Source organism: Mesoplodon bidens (genome assembly GCF_964165515.1).
Source record: "Mesoplodon bidens genome assembly, contig: HAP1_SCAFFOLD_644, whole genome shotgun sequence".
In the NCBI taxonomy this organism is placed as follows: Eukaryota; Metazoa; Chordata; class Mammalia; order Artiodactyla; family Ziphiidae; genus Mesoplodon; species Mesoplodon bidens.
The window spans coordinates 23217-42283 of NW_027671297.1; the positions used below are offsets into that span (position 1 = coordinate 23217).

Below are 19067 nucleotides of genomic sequence, written 5' to 3' on the forward strand. Positions count from 1 at the left end.
CATGTAGGATCTTCCCGGACAGGGACACGAACCCGTGCCCCCTGCATCGGCAGGCGGACTCCCAACCACTGCGCCACCAGGGAAGCCCCATGTGTCTTTGTATGAACCGGGGAGTCATCTGCTAGCCTTGCAATTCTCTGCTCATTCCCTTCTGTGACAACAGGGTCTACTAGGATGGAAGTTGGGTTTCCAGTAAAACTTAGGGACTTTCTCTGCAGAGCAAATTAAGTGGTAGAGGTGGAGGAGGTGAGAAATAAGATACGGATTCTGGGAGGAGTGGTAGCTTGGGAGGATGAGAGGAAGCCCTTCTCAGTTGCTCTGGTGGGTGGCTGGAAAATCCCATCTTGTGATTTCCGATACACAAAGACCAATAGATTGTGGGGATCAATGTGTCCTGGGAGTTACCTCTTGAAGCAGTGGGTCTTGGTAAGAGGAGAGAAAGAGCCATGTTCTCTAAGACCTGAGAGGGGTTTGGGGGAAGCCTTCCGGAAATGTGAGGAGTTACGGGGTAGAGGAGGGAGATAAAGGGGAACTCTTTCCAAAGCCTTTGACTCAGAGCCCCAGATTTTCACCATGCCAGAGGCTGAATCAGCCTACTTAAAACAGCTTCATCTTAGGATTCTGTACCCTTGGCTTTACCTTTTGTCTTTCTTAGCCTGTATTAGGCATTCTCACTCCCTCACCCCAAAGGACTTCTTTAACGTGAACCTAGTTAGTCCACTATGCAGGGCGTTAGCTGAGCAGACCCACAGTTGACACAATTTACACCTCCAGTGCAGTAGTAAAGTGGAGGTGGGGACTTGCCCACCGCAACGTGCCCTGCCTGGCACTTGCTCTGGATTTCCTTTTCTATCTTGACGGTTCATCAAGAGACACATGCACAGATACCTACGTATTTCAAAGCAACAGGCATCTTCCTCTGGAGGGAGACATCAATTTGGGTATCAAGTCAGTACACCCTATCAGATAAAGGCCAATATTTTGGACAGCAATATTCATCACCGTGGTAGCAATTCTGCAGCTGCAAGTGCAATTACGCAATGGATGGTTGATTACAAACTGACCAATGTCCCAAACTTCAAGTCTGGCAACACACATACATACTAGAAAGGGTTTTTTTCCCTACAGCAAAATAAGGTCATTCACAGGATTGTTGAAGATGTGCTACGGTGGGAGGCATATTGAAGGCAGTGTCGTGGCTGGCACAGCAAGCGTGATGTGATGCTGGGGAACACAGCAGGGGCCACGCCATGCAAGGCTTTGAGGTCCATTTAAAGGAGTTTGATTTCTGACCTTGGAGTGATGCAAAGCCATGATATGTTTTCAAGAGGGGAGTGGCCTGATCAAATGTGCACTTTGTGGAGGGTACTGTGGTTTCTGTGAAAAGAAGTATTTGGCTGGGGGGGTTGTTAATATGGGACTTTATGTTACTTCCTATTTGGGGCCACAGGATCTATATAATGAGGAGATTGGAGGGTATGCTTTGAAAGACACCGTTCCATTTGAAATATCCACGTGGGGTGCATTTCTTCAACGAAGGACTTGTGGCCCCAGCTGCTGGGGGTGCATCCCACAGAAAGCCTTCAGCTGGCAGTGAGTTTGGAAATTGCCTGGGTTCCTCACCCAAGGTGCACGGCAAGAAATGATTGATGTGGAGTGTGAAGGTCAGGCCGTCGTAGCCCAACACAGACCCTCTCGGAAGGGTCACTCCAGTTCAAGAGCTCAGCTTCGGGCTTCCCTGGTGGCGCAGTGGTTGGGAGTCTGCCTGCCGACACAGGGGACACGGGTTCGTGCCCCGGTCCGGGAGGGCCCCACATGCCGCGGAGCGGCTGGGCCCGTGAGCCATGGCTCCGGAGCCTGTGCTCCGCAACGAGAGAGGCCACAACAGTGAGAGGCCCGCGTACCGCAAAAAAAAAAAAAAAAAAAACAAAAAAACAAGCAGGGGTCAAGGAGGGAAGGATTGGGAGTTTGGGATTAGCAGATACAAACTACAGGATGGATAAACAGCAGGGTCCTACTGTAGAGCACAGAGAACTATATTCAGTATCCTGTGATAAACCATAATGGAAAAGAATAGGAAAAAGAATGTATGTATACAAAAAACTGAATCAGAAATTAACCGAAGAAATTAACACAACACAAATTAACACAACATTGTAAATCAACTATACATCAATAAAAAAGAAGAAGGAAAAGAAAATAAATACAATCCAAGTTTGGGTTACCTTTGTGGGGAGGGAGCATGCAGAAGAGGGGCTGGCAGGGTTCTATTTCTTGCTCTGGGTGGCAGCTACAAGGGTGTTCACTTTCTTGTTACTCATTAAGCTATATTTATGCTTTCTGCACTTTCATGAATGTGTGTTATATTTCACAATAAAAAGTTTCTAAAACTGTAAAAAATATAAATATAAATATAAATATAAACAAAAGTTAGCCTCCTTGAAAAGAGAAAATGGGTGAGAAAATTCTCCATATCCTGGAAATGACAGTACCAGTGGGACTCTGACACGTAGCACTCTTTCTAAGTTCCTGCCAGCACTGTGCTATATACGCTGGGGACACAGAGAACAGCAATTCCCATAGGATGCCTGCCCTTAGCAAGTACACAGTCCACTTCCAGGATTTTATCCCCAGGACATCATTCAGCAGAAGCACGAAGATGACCCCTGCAGGGAGATTTGTAACAACAACAAGACTGGAAACCACCCAGATATTTACAAAAGCAGGAGGGTTTTCTCAACCTTTTGAGTAGAAAGACTATCCAGCCTACCCACACCTATACCCTGGCAGGGTCAGCCTGTTCCCTATGGACATGGTGGTTGGTTTAGGGGGAGGCTGGTGAGCCTGCCCCAAGGGGGTGGGGACTTGGAGGCTCAACAAAGGGGTGTGCGATGTGATGGTGACGGGTCACAAAGGACTTGCGGTATAAATATGGTCGGGCCAAGAGACTCTGGCAGAGTCCTGCAGGGAGGTGACGAGTTGCTTTCGTTCCCTCTCTCTCTCCGAGACTCAATTTGTGGCTGGTGGCTCTGTCTTGAACGAAGAGAGCCATGAGCAGTGAGAGTTTACCTCATTACACGGCCAATAGCTACTGTTCAGTGGGGGTGTTGAGGACCTCCATGGGGGTCCTGCAACGACAACTGTACGAGGGAGGAGAGTATGACATTTTCAAGTACGCTCCCATGTTTGAGAGCGACTTTATCCAGGTCAGCAAGAAAGGAGAACTGATTGACCTAGACAACCGCGTCCGAAGGGTGACTGTGGGTGTCGCATCCACCAGCCCCCTCTTCCCACTACCTGACGTCATGCTGCTGGCCCGAACAACGAAAGTCTGTGAAGAGCATGTCAGATGCGCCGGGATCACCAAGGGGAGAGGTTGCAAGCCCGTGAAGACCCTAGAGCTCACCAGGCTGCTTCCCTTGAAGTTTGTCAAGATCTCCATCCACAACCGTGAGAAACAGCAGCTGTGCCTGAATCTTGCTACCGGCCGGACTTTCTATCTGCAGCTGTGCCCCTCTTCCGATGCACAAAAAGACCTCTTTTCCCATTGGGAAAAGCTTGTCTATATCCTGAGACCACCGGTAGACAGTTACAGCAGTACCCCGATGCTCCAAACTGGAGATGCAGCGACTACAGAGGATGCCAAAATCCTAGTGGGAAGCACCCACAGAGACTCAAGAACACGGGGCAGGGTGCTTTGGGAGAGCAGGGCAAAGCTGGTCCTTCATAGCCTTTGGTGCTCTCTGAGACTCACCTGGGAAATACCTTCTATTGTTGAAAAGGGTCAGGGACAAACGAGCTATCACTATGGGATTCACCACACTGGAGAGGTTCCGAGTGCTTCTCCACCTTGTCCCACAGGGCTGAATTTCAGAGAGACCTTAGGTATCATTATCAGCTGCACTGGTCTCCTCACCAGGGCTGTAATCCCTCCTACAGCATCCTGACTGTCTGGTCTCTTCTTGAACACTTACCCCAGCCCAGGTAGTCTCATCAGTTGTGGAACATCATTCACAGTTAGGAAGTCCTTCCTTCATTGTGTCTCCCCGTGACGCCGACATGCTGATTCAAATCAGCCCAACCCGTGGAGTCACCAAAATGCAGAAGGTGTGCATCCCTTGACCCGGGAACCCCACTTCTAGGAGTCTGTCCTGCAGAGAGAGAAGCACAAGGGTATAAAATTAAAGTGTGTATCATGGAGAACTGTATCAGTGCTTTCCCTGACCCTGGGACTGTTCAAGTAAAATGGAGTGGCCGTTTGAGAGCGGTGCAGTAGATGGGATCTAGCATCCAATGGGAGCTTAGACTGGGTGATCTCAAAGGTTATTCTAAGTATAAGCCCTTGAGTTGCTCAGCTCCAGGATGAGAGAGGAGCAGACAGTTCAGATCTCACTTTCTGTCATCTCTAACTTACCTGATTCTCCTCCCCTTGGCTCAGACCACAGAGCTCCACAGAGAAAGGGATCAGGATGAGGCTGGGCTTCACAAGCTTCGTGACGTGACTGGAGCCACAAAAAGTGCCGAAGGATCAGCAGGAGGAATGACCATGGGCCTGGCGGGAGCCACCATCAAGGATCCAGGAGAAAGCGGATCCGGCGAGGCCACTGCAGGTATCCCCGATGGATCAACTGCAGGCGTGAAAAGCGCCGAAGGATCAGCGGCAGGGTTGTCCATGGGCCTGGCGGGAGCCATTATCCAGGATCCAGGAGAAAGCAGATCCGGCGAGGCCATTGCAGGTACCCACCATGGATCTACTACCGCCGTGAAAAGCGACGAAGGAACAGTGGCAGGAATGGCCATGGGCCTGGCTGGAGCCACCATCAAGGAGCCACCATCAAGGATCCTGGAGAAAGCGGATCCGGCGAGGCCATTGCAGGTGCCACCATAGATCAAGTGCAGCCGTGAAAAGCTCCGAAGAATCAGCGGCAGGGATGACCACGGACCTGGCGGGAGCCACGGTCAAGGATCCAGGAAAAAGCGGATCCGGCGAGGCCACTGCAGGTGCCCCCCTTGGATCAACTGCAGCCGTGAAAAGCGCCGATGGATCAGCGGCAGGGATGACCACGGACCTGGCTGTAGCCACCATCAAGGATCCAAGAGAAAGCGGATTCAGCGAGGCCATTGCAGGTGCCCCCCATGTCTCAACTGCAGCCGTGAAAACCGCCGAAGGATCAGCGGCAGGGATGACCACCGGTCTGGCGGGAGCCACCATCAAGGATCCAGGAGAAAGCGGATCCGGTGAGGCCACTGCAGGTGCCCCCCCATGGATCAACTGCAGCCGTGAAATGCATCGAAGGATCAGCGGCAGGGATGTCCATGGGCCTGGCGGGAGCCATTATCAAGGATCCAGGAGAAAGCGGATCCGGCGAGGCCATTGCAGGTGCCCCCCATGGATCAAATGCAGCCGTGAAAAGCGCCGAAGGATCAGCGGCAGGAATGGCCATGGGCCTGGCTGGAGCCACCATCAAGGATCCAGGAGAAAGCGGATCTGGCGAGGCCATTGCAGGTGCCCCCCATGGATCAACTGCAGCCGTGAAAAGCGCCGAAGGATCAGCGGCAGGGTTGACCATGGGCCTGGCGGGAGCCACCATCAAGGATCCAGGAGAAAGCGGATCTGGCGAGGCCATTGCAGGTGCCCCCCATGGATCAACTGCAGCCGTGAAAAGCGCCGAAGGAGCAGCGGCAGGGTTGACCATGGGCCTGGCGGGAGCCACCATCAAGGATCCAGGAGAAAGCGGATCCGGCGAGGACACTGCAGGTGCTGCCAGCTTATCCTTGCAGGACACGAACCTGGTCTTGGCCGATGATGCCAGCACATCCTCGACGGGGGCAGATGGTCCAGAGAGCAGCATGAGCATGGTGTTGCCAGTTGCAGTCACAACCAGCAAGCCTGCTGCTGGAAGAGCTGAAGGGAAGGTCGCAGACCCCGTGGTCTCCACCTTGCAGACCGAAGGCTACATGTCTGAACGGGATGGAAGCCAGAAGGGCTTCCACCCCAGGGATGAAGCCTGGAGAGAAAAAAAGAAAAGAAGGACACGTCTTCATCGAGGAAAAGTTCCCATCACCGCAGGACACGTGAAGGTCACCACAGGACAGGAGGGGACAAGACCCAGAAATCATCCTCCCACTGGTCCTCATCTGGCCATGGAAACTCCAAAGTTGACAAAGGACGGGAGGACAGCTCGCAAACTGAGGAACAGCCAGTCCGCCACCAGTTCAGGGACTCTAAGTAAGACATCCAGTAAGATCCTCTCCTTCTTTAGGAGCTTCAGAGTCATTCCTGGTTCAGAAACAAGGCTCACACATGACCATTGAGAGGCAGACAAAGCCCCGGTTGGCTTCCATGTTTAGCACACATTTGCTAAAAGGGGAGAAAAAAACAAGGACATGATAAACACAAAATTCACAATACTGGATTTCTGTAGGGTCAAAACAAGGGAGGGATGGTCTGGGAGGAAAAGCTATTATGCAAAGCGGTATGTCCATGGGAATGTATTATCGTTTCCATTTTATTTTAACGTCTCTGACATCAGGATGATTCTTATACTGCTGTCAGCCAAGTGGCAGTCACTGCCTTAGAAATATCTCAACCAATTTGTTTCACTGTTGTTTTCCTTTCAATATATGCACAAGAGATGGATGACAAAGTCTGAAAGATATCTTTCAAGAACTATAACATAAAGAAACTAAGGGACATAAATACTCACTATCCAGGAACACAAGAAAGGTTTAGATATATTGCTAAGGAATAACAGAATAATCCAAAATGCTCTGTACTGATGAACTATGCAAATTATGTATGCATGTGGAAAGCGATTCTAAAAATAAAAAAAATCATAAATGAGATTATGAAATCTCATTTCATACTGAGATTATGCATTTTTAAATGTCCATCATAAAAAAGTCTTTCCAGTTTAAAAAAAAGTTGTAAATAAATTTCATGAGTCCATGAAAATCATTAAATTGTTAACAACACTTGATGACAGTTGGATTAGAGTAACTGTTGATAACAGTTAACAACCGTCGGATTTGAGAAGAATGCCTCTGAGAACCATGTGTGTTTTTTGTTTTGCGGTTTTTTTTTTTTTGCGGTATGCGGGCCTCTCGCTGCTGTGGCCTCTCCCATTGCGGAGCACAGGCTCCGGACGCACAGGCTCAGCGGCCATGGCTCACGGGCCCAGCGGCTCCACGGCATGTAGGATCTTCCCGGACAGGGACACGAACCCGTGCCCCCTGCATCGGCAGGCGGACTCCCAACCACTGCGCCACCAGGGAAGCCCCATGTGTCTTTGTATGAACCGGGGAGTCATCTGCTAGCCTTGCAATTCTCTGCTCATTCCCTTCTGTGACAACAGGGTCTACTAGGATGGAAGTTGGGTTTCCAGTAAAACTTAGGGACTTTCTCTGCAGAGCAAATTAAGTGGTAGAGGTGGAGGAGGTGAGAAATAAGATACGGATTCTGGGAGGAGTGGTAGCTTGGGAGGATGAGAGGAAGCCCTTCTCAGTTGCTCTGGTGGGTGGCTGGAAAATCCCATCTTGTGATTTCCGATACACAAAGACCAATAGATTGTGGGGATCAATGTGTCCTGGGAGTTACCTCTTGAAGCAGTGGGTCTTGGTAAGAGGAGAGAAAGAGCCATGTTCTCTAAGACCTGAGAGGGGTTTGGGGGAAGCCTTCCGGAAATGTGAGGAGTTACGGGGTAGAGGAGGGAGATAAAGGGGAACTCTTTCCAAAGCCTTTGACTCAGAGCCCCAGATTTTCACTATGCCAGAGGCTGAATCAGCCTACTTAAAACAGCTTCATCTTAGGATTCTGTACCCTTGGCTTTACCTTTTGTCTTTCTTAGCCTGTATTAGGCATTCTCACTCCCTCACCCCAAAGGACTTCTTTAACGTGAACCTAGTTAGTCCACTATGCAGGGCGTTAGCTGAGCAGACCCACAGTTGACACAATTTACACCTCCAGTGCAGTAGTAAAGTGGAGGTGGGGACTTGCCCACCGCAACGTGCCCTGCCTGGCACTTGCTCTGGATTTCCTTTTCTATCTTGACGGTTCATCAAGAGACACATGCACAGATACCTACGTATTTCAAAGCAACAGGCATCTTCTTCTGGAGGGAGACATCAATTTGGGTATCAAGTCAGTACACCCTATCAGATAAAGGCCAATATTTTGGACAGCAATATTCATCACCGTGGTAGCAATTCTGCAGCTGCAAGTGCAATTAGGCAATGGATGGTTGATTACAAACTGACCAATGTCCCAAACTTCAAGTCTGGCAACACACATACATACTAGAAAGGGTTTTTTTCCCTACAGCAAAATAAGGTCATTCACAGGATTGTTGAAGATGTGCTACGGTGGGAGGCATATTGAAGGCAGTGTCGTGGCTGGCACAGCAAGCGTGATGTGATGCTGGGGAACACAGCAGGGGCCACGCCATGCAAGGCTTTGAGGTCCATTTAAAGGAGTTTGATTTCTGACCTTGGAGTGATGCAAAGCCATGATATGTTTTCAAGAGGGGAGTGGCCTGATCAAATGTGCACTTTGTGGAGGGTACTGTGGTTTCTGTGAAAAGAAGTATTTGGCTGGGGGGGTTGTTAATATGGGACTTTATGTTACTTCCTATTTGGGGCCACAGGATCTATATAATGAGGAGATTGGAGGGTATGCTTTGAAAGACACCGTTCCATTTGAAATATCCACGTGGGGTGCATTTCTTCAACGAAGGACTTGTGGCCCCAGCTGCTGGGGGTGCATCCCACAGAAAGCCTTCAGCTGGCAGTGAGTTTGGAAATTGCCTGGGTTCCTCACCCAAGGTGCACGGCAAGAAATGATTGATGTGGAGTGTGAAGGTCAGGCCGTCGTAGCCCAACACAGACCCTCTCGGAAGGGTCACTCCAGTTCAAGAGCTCAGCTTCGGGCTTCCCTGGTGGCGCAGTGGTTGGGAGTCTGCCTGCCGACACAGGGGACACGGGTTCGTGCCCCGGTCCGGGAGGGCCCCACATGCCGCGGAGCGGCTGGGCCCGTGAGCCATGGCTCCGGAGCCTGTGCTCCGCAACGAGAGAGGCCACAACAGTGAGAGGCCCGCGTACCGCAAAAAAAAAAAAAAAAAAAACAAAAAAACAAGCAGGGGTCAAGGAGGGAAGGATTGGGAGTTTGGGATTAGCAGATACAAACTACAGGATGGATAAACAGCAGGGTCCTACTGTAGAGCACAGAGAACTATATTCAGTATCCTGTGATAAACCATAATGGAAAAGAATAGGAAAAAGAATGTATGTATACAAAAAACTGAATCAGAAATTAACCGAAGAAATTAACACAACACAAATTAACACAACATTGTAAATCAACTATACATCAATAAAAAAGAAGAAGGAAAAGAAAATAAATACAATCCAAGTTTGGGTTACCTTTGTGGGGAGGGAGCATGCAGAAGAGGGGCTGGCAGGGTTCTATTTCTTGCTCTGGGTGGCAGCTACAAGGGTGTTCACTTTCTTGTTACTCATTAAGCTATATTTATGCTTTCTGCACTTTCATGAATGTGTGTTATATTTCACAATAAAAAGTTTCTAAAACTGTAAAAAATATAAATATAAATATAAATATAAACAAAAGTTAGCCTCCTTGAAAAGAGAAAATGGGTGAGAAAATTCTCCATATCCTGGAAATGACAGTACCAGTGGGACTCTGACACGTAGCACTCTTTCTAAGTTCCTGCCAGCACTGTGCTATATACGCTGGGGACACAGAGAACAGCAATTCCCATAGGATGCCTGCCCTTAGCAAGTACACAGTCCACTTCCAGGATTTTATCCCCAGGACATCATTCAGCAGAAGCACGAAGATGACCCCTGCAGGGAGATTTGTAACAACAACAAGACTGGAAACCACCCAGATATTTACAAAAGCAGGAGGGTTTTCTCAACCTTTTGAGTAGAAAGACTATCCAGCCTACCCACACCTATACCCTGGCAGGGTCAGCCTGTTCCCTATGGACATGGTGGTTGGTTTAGGGGGAGGCTGGTGAGCCTGCCCCAAGGGGGTGGGGACTTGGAGGCTCAACAAAGGGGTGTGCGATGTGATGGTGACGGGTCACAAAGGACTTGCGGTATAAATATGGTCGGGCCAAGAGACTCTGGCAGAGTCCTGCAGGGAGGTGACGAGTTGCTTTCGTTCCCTCTCTCTCTCCGAGACTCAATTTGTGGCTGGTGGCTCTGTCTTGAACGAAGAGAGCCATGAGCAGTGAGAGTTTACCTCATTACACGGCCAATAGCTACTGTTCAGTGGGGGTGTTGAGGACCTCCATGGGGGTCCTGCAACGACAACTGTACGAGGGAGGAGAGTATGACATTTTCAAGTACGCTCCCATGTTTGAGAGCGACTTTATCCAGGTCAGCAAGAAAGGAGAACTGATTGACCTAGACAACCGCGTCCGAAGGGTGACTGTGGGTGTCGCATCCACCAGCCCCCTCTTCCCACTACCTGACGTCATGCTGCTGGCCCGAACAACGAAAGTCTGTGAAGAGCATGTCAGATGCGCCGGGATCACCAAGGGGAGAGGTTGCAAGCCCGTGAAGACCCTAGAGCTCACCAGGCTGCTTCCCTTGAAGTTTGTCAAGATCTCCATCCACAACCGTGAGAAACAGCAGCTGTGCCTGAATCTTGCTACCGGCCGGACTTTCTATCTGCAGCTGTGCCCCTCTTCCGATGCACAAAAAGACCTCTTTTCCCATTGGGAAAAGCTTGTCTATATCCTGAGACCACCGGTAGACAGTTACAGCAGTACCCCGATGCTCCAAACTGGAGATGCAGCGACTACAGAGGATGCCAAAATCCTAGTGGGAAGCACCCACAGAGACTCAAGAACACGGGGCAGGGTGCTTTGGGAGAGCAGGGCAAAGCTGGTCCTTCATAGCCTTTGGTGCTCTCTGAGACTCACCTGGGAAATACCTTCTATTGTTGAAAAGGGTCAGGGACAAACGAGCTATCACTATGGGATTCACCACACTGGAGAGGTTCCGAGTGCTTCTCCACCTTGTCCCACAGGGCTGAATTTCAGAGAGACCTTAGGTATCATTATCAGCTGCACTGGTCTCCTCACCAGGGCTGTAATCCCTCCTACAGCATCCTGACTGTCTGGTCTCTTCTTGAACACTTACCCCAGCCCAGGTAGTCTCATCAGTTGTGGAACATCATTCACAGTTAGGAAGTCCTTCCTTCATTGTGTCTCCCCGTGACGCCGACATGCTGATTCAAATCAGCCCAACCCGTGGAGTCACCAAAATGCAGAAGGTGTGCATCCCTTGACCCGGGAACCCCACTTCTAGGAGTCTGTCCTGCAGAGAGAGAAGCACAAGGGTATAAAATTAAAGTGTGTATCATGGAGAACTGTATCAGTGCTTTCCCTGACCCTGGGACTGTTCAAGTAAAATGGAGTGGCCGTTTGAGAGCGGTGCAGTAGATGGGATCTAGCATCCAATGGGAGCTTAGACTGGGTGATCTCAAAGGTTATTCTAAGTATAAGCCCTTGAGTTGCTCAGCTCCAGGATGAGAGAGGAGCAGACAGTTCAGATCTCACTTTCTGTCATCTCTAACTTACCTGATTCTCCTCCCCTTGGCTCAGACCACAGAGCTCCACAGAGAAAGGGATCAGGATGAGGCTGGGCTTCACAAGCTTCGTGACGTGACTGGAGCCACAAAAAGTGCCGAAGGATCAGCAGGAGGAATGACCATGGGCCTGGCGGGAGCCACCATCAAGGATCCAGGAGAAAGCGGATCCGGCGAGGCCACTGCAGGTATCCCCGATGGATCAACTGCAGGCGTGAAAAGCGCCGAAGGATCAGCGGCAGGGTTGTCCATGGGCCTGGCGGGAGCCATTATCCAGGATCCAGGAGAAAGCAGATCCGGCGAGGCCATTGCAGGTACCCACCATGGATCTACTACCGCCGTGAAAAGCGACGAAGGAACAGTGGCAGGAATGGCCATGGGCCTGGCTGGAGCCACCATCAAGGAGCCACCATCAAGGATCCTGGAGAAAGCGGATCCGGCGAGGCCATTGCAGGTGCCACCATAGATCAAGTGCAGCCGTGAAAAGCTCCGAAGAATCAGCGGCAGGGATGACCACGGACCTGGCGGGAGCCACGGTCAAGGATCCAGGAAAAAGCGGATCCGGCGAGGCCACTGCAGGTGCCCCCCTTGGATCAACTGCAGCCGTGAAAAGCGCCGATGGATCAGCGGCAGGGATGACCACGGACCTGGCTGTAGCCACCATCAAGGATCCAAGAGAAAGCGGATTCAGCGAGGCCATTGCAGGTGCCCCCCATGTCTCAACTGCAGCCGTGAAAACCGCCGAAGGATCAGCGGCAGGGATGACCACCGGTCTGGCGGGAGCCACCATCAAGGATCCAGGAGAAAGCGGATCCGGTGAGGCCACTGCAGGTGCCCCCCCATGGATCAACTGCAGCCGTGAAATGCATCGAAGGATCAGCGGCAGGGATGTCCATGGGCCTGGCGGGAGCCATTATCAAGGATCCAGGAGAAAGCGGATCCGGCGAGGCCATTGCAGGTGCCCCCCATGGATCAAATGCAGCCGTGAAAAGCGCCGAAGGATCAGCGGCAGGAATGGCCATGGGCCTGGCTGGAGCCACCATCAAGGATCCAGGAGAAAGCGGATCTGGCGAGGCCATTGCAGGTGCCCCCCATGGATCAACTGCAGCCGTGAAAAGCGCCGAAGGATCAGCGGCAGGGTTGACCATGGGCCTGGCGGGAGCCACCATCAAGGATCCAGGAGAAAGCGGATCTGGCGAGGCCATTGCAGGTGCCCCCCATGGATCAACTGCAGCCGTGAAAAGCGCCGAAGGAGCAGCGGCAGGGTTGACCATGGGCCTGGCGGGAGCCACCATCAAGGATCCAGGAGAAAGCGGATCCGGCGAGGACACTGCAGGTGCTGCCAGCTTATCCTTGCAGGACACGAACCTGGTCTTGGCCGATGATGCCAGCACATCCTCGACGGGGGCAGATGGTCCAGAGAGCAGCATGAGCATGGTGTTGCCAGTTGCAGTCACAACCAGCAAGCCTGCTGCTGGAAGAGCTGAAGGGAAGGTCGCAGACCCCGTGGTCTCCACCTTGCAGACCGAAGGCTACATGTCTGAACGGGATGGAAGCCAGAAGGGCTTCCACCCCAGGGATGAAGCCTGGAGAGAAAAAAAGAAAAGAAGGACACGTCTTCATCGAGGAAAAGTTCCCATCACCGCAGGACACGTGAAGGTCACCACAGGACAGGAGGGGACAAGACCCAGAAATCATCCTCCCACTGGTCCTCATCTGGCCATGGAAACTCCAAAGTTGACAAAGGACGGGAGGACAGCTCGCAAACTGAGGAACAGCCAGTCCGCCACCAGTTCAGGGACTCTAAGTAAGACATCCAGTAAGATCCTCTCCTTCTTTAGGAGCTTCAGAGTCATTCCTGGTTCAGAAACAAGGCTCACACATGACCATTGAGAGGCAGACAAAGCCCCGGTTGGCTTCCATGTTTAGCACACATTTGCTAAAAGGGGAGAAAAAAACAAGGACATGATAAACACAAAATTCACAATACTGGATTTCTGTAGGGTCAAAACAAGGGAGGGATGGTCTGGGAGGAAAAGCTATTATGCAAAGCGGTATGTCCATGGGAATGTATTATCGTTTCCATTTTATTTTAACGTCTCTGACATCAGGATGATTCTTATACTGCTGTCAGCCAAGTGGCAGTCACTGCCTTAGAAATATCTCAACCAATTTGTTTCACTGTTGTTTTCCTTTCAATATATGCACAAGAGATGGATGACAAAGTCTGAAAGATATCTTTCAAGAACTATAACATAAAGAAACTAAGGGACATAAATACTCACTATCCAGGAACACAAGAAAGGTTTAGATATATTGCTAAGGAATAACAGAATAATCCAAAATGCTCTGTACTGATGAACTATGCAAATTATGTATGCATGTGGAAAGCGATTCTAAAAATAAAAAAAATCATAAATGAGATTATGAAATCTCATTTCATACTGAGATTATGCATTTTTAAATGTCCATCATAAAAAAGTCTTTCCAGTTTAAAAAAAAGTTGTAAATAAATTTCATGAGTCCATGAAAATCATTAAATTGTTAACAACACTTGATGACAGTTGGATTAGAGTAACTGTTGATAACAGTTAACAACCGTCGGATTTGAGAAGAATGCCTCTGAGAACCATGTGTGTTTTTTGTTTTGCGGTTTTTTTTTTTTTGCGGTATGCGGGCCTCTCGCTGCTGTGGCCTCTCCCATTGCGGAGCACAGGCTCCGGACGCACAGGCTCAGCGGCCATGGCTCACGGGCCCAGCGGCTCCACGGCATGTAGGATCTTCCCGGACAGGGACACGAACCCGTGCCCCCTGCATCGGCAGGCGGACTCCCAACCACTGCGCCACCAGGGAAGCCCCATGTGTCTTTGTATGAACCGGGGAGTCATCTGCTAGCCTTGCAATTCTCTGCTCATTCCCTTCTGTGACAACAGGGTCTACTAGGATGGAAGTTGGGTTTCCAGTAAAACTTAGGGACTTTCTCTGCAGAGCAAATTAAGTGGTAGAGGTGGAGGAGGTGAGAAATAAGATACGGATTCTGGGAGGAGTGGTAGCTTGGGAGGATGAGAGGAAGCCCTTCTCAGTTGCTCTGGTGGGTGGCTGGAAAATCCCATCTTGTGATTTCCGATACACAAAGACCAATAGATTGTGGGGATCAATGTGTCCTGGGAGTTACCTCTTGAAGCAGTGGGTCTTGGTAAGAGGAGAGAAAGAGCCATGTTCTCTAAGACCTGAGAGGGGTTTGGGGGAAGCCTTCCGGAAATGTGAGGAGTTACGGGGTAGAGGAGGGAGATAAAGGGGAACTCTTTCCAAAGCCTTTGACTCAGAGCCCCAGATTTTCACTATGCCAGAGGCTGAATCAGCCTACTTAAAACAGCTTCATCTTAGGATTCTGTACCCTTGGCTTTACCTTTTGTCTTTCTTAGCCTGTATTAGGCATTCTCACTCCCTCACCCCAAAGGACTTCTTTAACGTGAACCTAGTTAGTCCACTATGCAGGGCGTTAGCTGAGCAGACCCACAGTTGACACAATTTACACCTCCAGTGCAGTAGTAAAGTGGAGGTGGGGACTTGCCCACCGCAACGTGCCCTGCCTGGCACTTGCTCTGGATTTCCTTTTCTATCTTGACGGTTCATCAAGAGACACATGCACAGATACCTACGTATTTCAAAGCAACAGGCATCTTCTTCTGGAGGGAGACATCAATTTGGGTATCAAGTCAGTACACCCTATCAGATAAAGGCCAATATTTTGGACAGCAATATTCATCACCGTGGTAGCAATTCTGCAGCTGCAAGTGCAATTAGGCAATGGATGGTTGATTACAAACTAACCAATGTCCCAAACTTCAAGTCTGGCAACACACATACATACTAGAAAGGGTTTTTTTCCCTACAGCAAAATAAGGTCATTCACAGGATTGTTGAAGATGTGCTACGGTGGGAGGCATATTGAAGGCAGTGTCGTGGCTGGCACAGCAAGCGTGATGTGATGCTGGGGAACACAGCAGGGGCCACGCCATGCAAGGCTTTGAGGTCCATTTAAAGGAGTTTGATTTCTGACCTTGGAGTGATGCAAAGCCATGATATGTTTTCAAGAGGGGAGTGGCCTGATCAAATGTGCACTTTGTGGAGGGTACTGTGGTTTCTGTGAAAAGAAGTATTTGGCTGGGGGGGTTGTTAATATGGGACTTTATGTTACTTCCTATTTGGGGCCACAGGATCTATATAATGAGGAGATTGGAGGGTATGCTTTGAAAGACACCGTTCCATTTGAAATATCCACGTGGGGTGCATTTCTTCAACGAAGGACTTGTGGCCCCAGCTGCTGGGGGTGCATCCCACAGAAAGCCTTCAGCTGGCAGTGAGTTTGGAAATTGCCTGGGTTCCTCACCCAAGGTGCACGGCAAGAAATGATTGATGTGGAGTGTGAAGGTCAGGCCGTCGTAGCCCAACACAGACCCTCTCGGAAGGGTCACTCCAGTTCAAGAGCTCAGCTTCGGGCTTCCCTGGTGGCGCAGTGGTTGGGAGTCTGCCTGCCGACACAGGGGACACGGGTTCGTGCCCCGGTCCGGGAGGGCCCCACATGCCGCGGAGCGGCTGGGCCCGTGAGCCATGGCTCCGGAGCCTGTGCTCCGCAACGAGAGAGGCCACAACAGTGAGAGGCCCGCGTACCGCAAAAAAAAAAAAAAAAAAAAACAAAAAAACAAGCAGGGGTCAAGGAGGGAAGGATTGGGAGTTTGGGATTAGCAGATACAAACTACAGGATGGATAAACAGCAGGGTCCTACTGTAGAGCACAGAGAACTATATTCAGTATCCTGTGATAAACCATAATGGAAAAGAATAGGAAAAAGAATGTATGTATACAAAAAACTGAATCAGAAATTAACCGAAGAAATTAACACAACACAAATTAACACAACATTGTAAATCAACTATACATCAATAAAAAAGAAGAAGGAAAAGAAAATAAATACAATCCAAGTTTGGGTTACCTTTGTGGGGAGGGAGCATGCAGAAGAGGGGCTGGCAGGGTTCTATTTCTTGCTCTGGGTGGCAGCTACAAGGGTGTTCACTTTCTTGTTACTCATTAAGCTATATTTATGCTTTCTGCACTTTCATGAATGTGTGTTATATTTCACAATAAAAAGTTTCTAAAACTGTAAAAAATATAAATATAAATATAAATATAAACAAAAGTTAGCCTCCTTGAAAAGAGAAAATGGGTGAGAAAATTCTCCATATCCTGGAAATGACAGTACCAGTGGGACTCTGACACGTAGCACTCTTTCTAAGTTCCTGCCAGCACTGTGCTATATACGCTGGGGACACAGAGAACAGCAATTCCCATAGGATGCCTGCCCTTAGCAAGTACACAGTCCACTTCCAGGATTTTATCCCCAGGACATCATTCAGCAGAAGCACGAAGATGACCCCTGCAGGGAGATTTGTAACAACAACAAGACTGGAAACCACCCAGATATTTACAAAAGCAGGAGGGTTTTCTCAACCTTTTGAGTAGAAAGACTATCCAGCCTACCCACACCTATACCCTGGCAGGGTCAGCCTGTTCCCTATGGACATGGTGGTTGGTTTAGGGGGAGGCTGGTGAGCCTGCCCCAAGGGGGTGGGGACTTGGAGGCTCAACAAAGGGGTGTGCGATGTGATGGTGACGGGTCACAAAGGACTTGCGGTATAAATATGGTCGGGCCAAGAGACTCTGGCAGAGTCCTGCAGGGAGGTGACGAGTTGCTTTCGTTCCCTCTCTCTCTCCGAGACTCAATTTGTGGCTGGTGGCTCTGTCTTGAACGAAGAGAGCCATGAGCAGTGAGAGTTTACCTCATTACACGGCCAATAGCTACTGTTCAGTGGGGGTGTTGAGGACCTCCATGGGGGTCCTGCAACGACAACTGTACGAGGGAGGAGAGTATGACATTTTCAAGTACGCTCCCATGTTTGAGAGCGACTTTATCCAGGTCAGCAAGAAAGGAGAACTGATTGACCTAGACAACCGCGTCCGAAGGGTGACTGTGGGTGTCGCATCCACCAGCCCCCTCTTCCCACTACCTGACGTCATGCTGCTGGCCCGAACAACGAAAGTCTGTGAAGAGCATGTCAGATGCGCCGGGATCACCAAGGGGAGAGGTTGCAAGCCCGTGAAGACCCTAGAGCTCACCAGGCTGCTTCCCTTGAAGTTTGTCAAGATCTCCATCCACAACCGTGAGAAACAGCAGCTGTGCCTGAATCTTGCTACCGGCCGGACTTTCTATCTGCAGCTGTGCCCCTCTTCCGATGCACAAAAAGACCTCTTTTCCCATTGGGAAAAGCTTGTCTATATCCTGAGACCACCGGTAGACAGTTACAGCAGTACCCCGATGCTCCAAACTGGAGATGCAGCGACTACAGAGGATGCCAAAATCCTAGTGGGAAGCACCCACAGAGACTCAAGAACACGGGGCAGGGTGCTTTGGGAGAGCAGGGCAAAGCTGGTCCTTCATAGCCTTTGGTGCTCTCTGAGACTCACCTGGGAAATACCTTCTATTGTTGAAAAGGGTCAGGGACAAACGAGCTATCACTATGGGATTCGCCACACTGGAGAGGTTCCGAGTGCTTCTCCACCTTGTCCCACAGGGCTGAATTTCAGAGAGACCTTAGGTATCATTATCAGCTGCACTGGTCTCCTCACCAGGGCTGTAATCCCTCCTACAGCATCCTGACTGTCTGGTCTCTTCTTGAACACTTACCCCAGCCCAGGTAGTCTCATCAGTTGTGGAACATCATTCACAGTTAGGAAGTCCTTCCTTCATTGTGTCTCCCCGTGACGCCGACATGCTGATTCAAATCAGCCCAACCCGTGGAGTCACCAAAATGCAGAAGGTGTGCATCCCTTGACCCGGGAACCCCACTTCTAGGAGTCTGTCCTGCAGAGAGAGAAGCACAAGGGTATAAAATTAAAGTGTGTATCATGGAGAACTGTATCAGTGCTTTCCCTGACCCTGGGACTGTTCAAGTAAAATGGAGTGGCCGTTTGAGAGCGGTGCAGTAGATGGGATCTAGCATCCAATGGGAGCTTAGACTGGGTGATCTCAAAGGTTATTCTAAGTATAAGCCCTTGAGTTGCTCAGCTCCAGGATGAGAGAGGAGCAGACAGTTCAGATCTCACTTTCTGTCATCTCTAACTTACCTGATTCTCCTCCCCTTGGCTCAGACCACAGAGCTCCACAGAGAAAGGGATCAGGATGAGGCTGGGCTTCACAAGCTTCGTGACGTGACTGGAGCCACAAAAAGTGCCGAAGGATCAGCAGGAGGAATGACCATGGGCCTGGCGGGAGCCACCATCAAGGATCCAGGAGAAAGCGGATCCGGCGAGGCCACTGCAGGTATCCCCGATGGATCAACTGCAGGCGTGAAAAGCGCCGAAGGATCAGCGGCAGGGTTGTCCATGGGCCTGG

General features: G+C 50.1%; 2 protein-coding genes across 2 annotated transcripts; both read left to right on the plus strand.

Annotated features, from left to right (window-relative positions):
• Positions 1-3050: 3050 nt before the first annotated feature.
• LOC308611579 (Golgi-associated RAB2B interactor protein 3-like) lies at positions 3051-3654 on the plus strand (the record flags this gene model as incomplete). Its single annotated transcript, XM_081260303.1, has 2 exons — positions 3051-3581; positions 3628-3654. The coding sequence occupies 2 exons, from the start codon at positions 3051-3053 to the stop codon at positions 3652-3654; spliced, it is 558 nt and encodes a 185-aa protein (XP_081116429.1).
• Positions 3655-17435: 13781 nt separating this feature from the next.
• LOC308611580 (Golgi-associated RAB2B interactor protein 3-like) lies at positions 17436-18039 on the plus strand (the record flags this gene model as incomplete). Its single annotated transcript, XM_081260304.1, has 2 exons — positions 17436-17966; positions 18013-18039. 2 exons carry the CDS (start codon positions 17436-17438, stop codon positions 18037-18039), a joined length of 558 nt encoding a protein of 185 aa, XP_081116430.1.
• Between the last annotated feature and the right edge of the window lie 1028 nt (positions 18040-19067).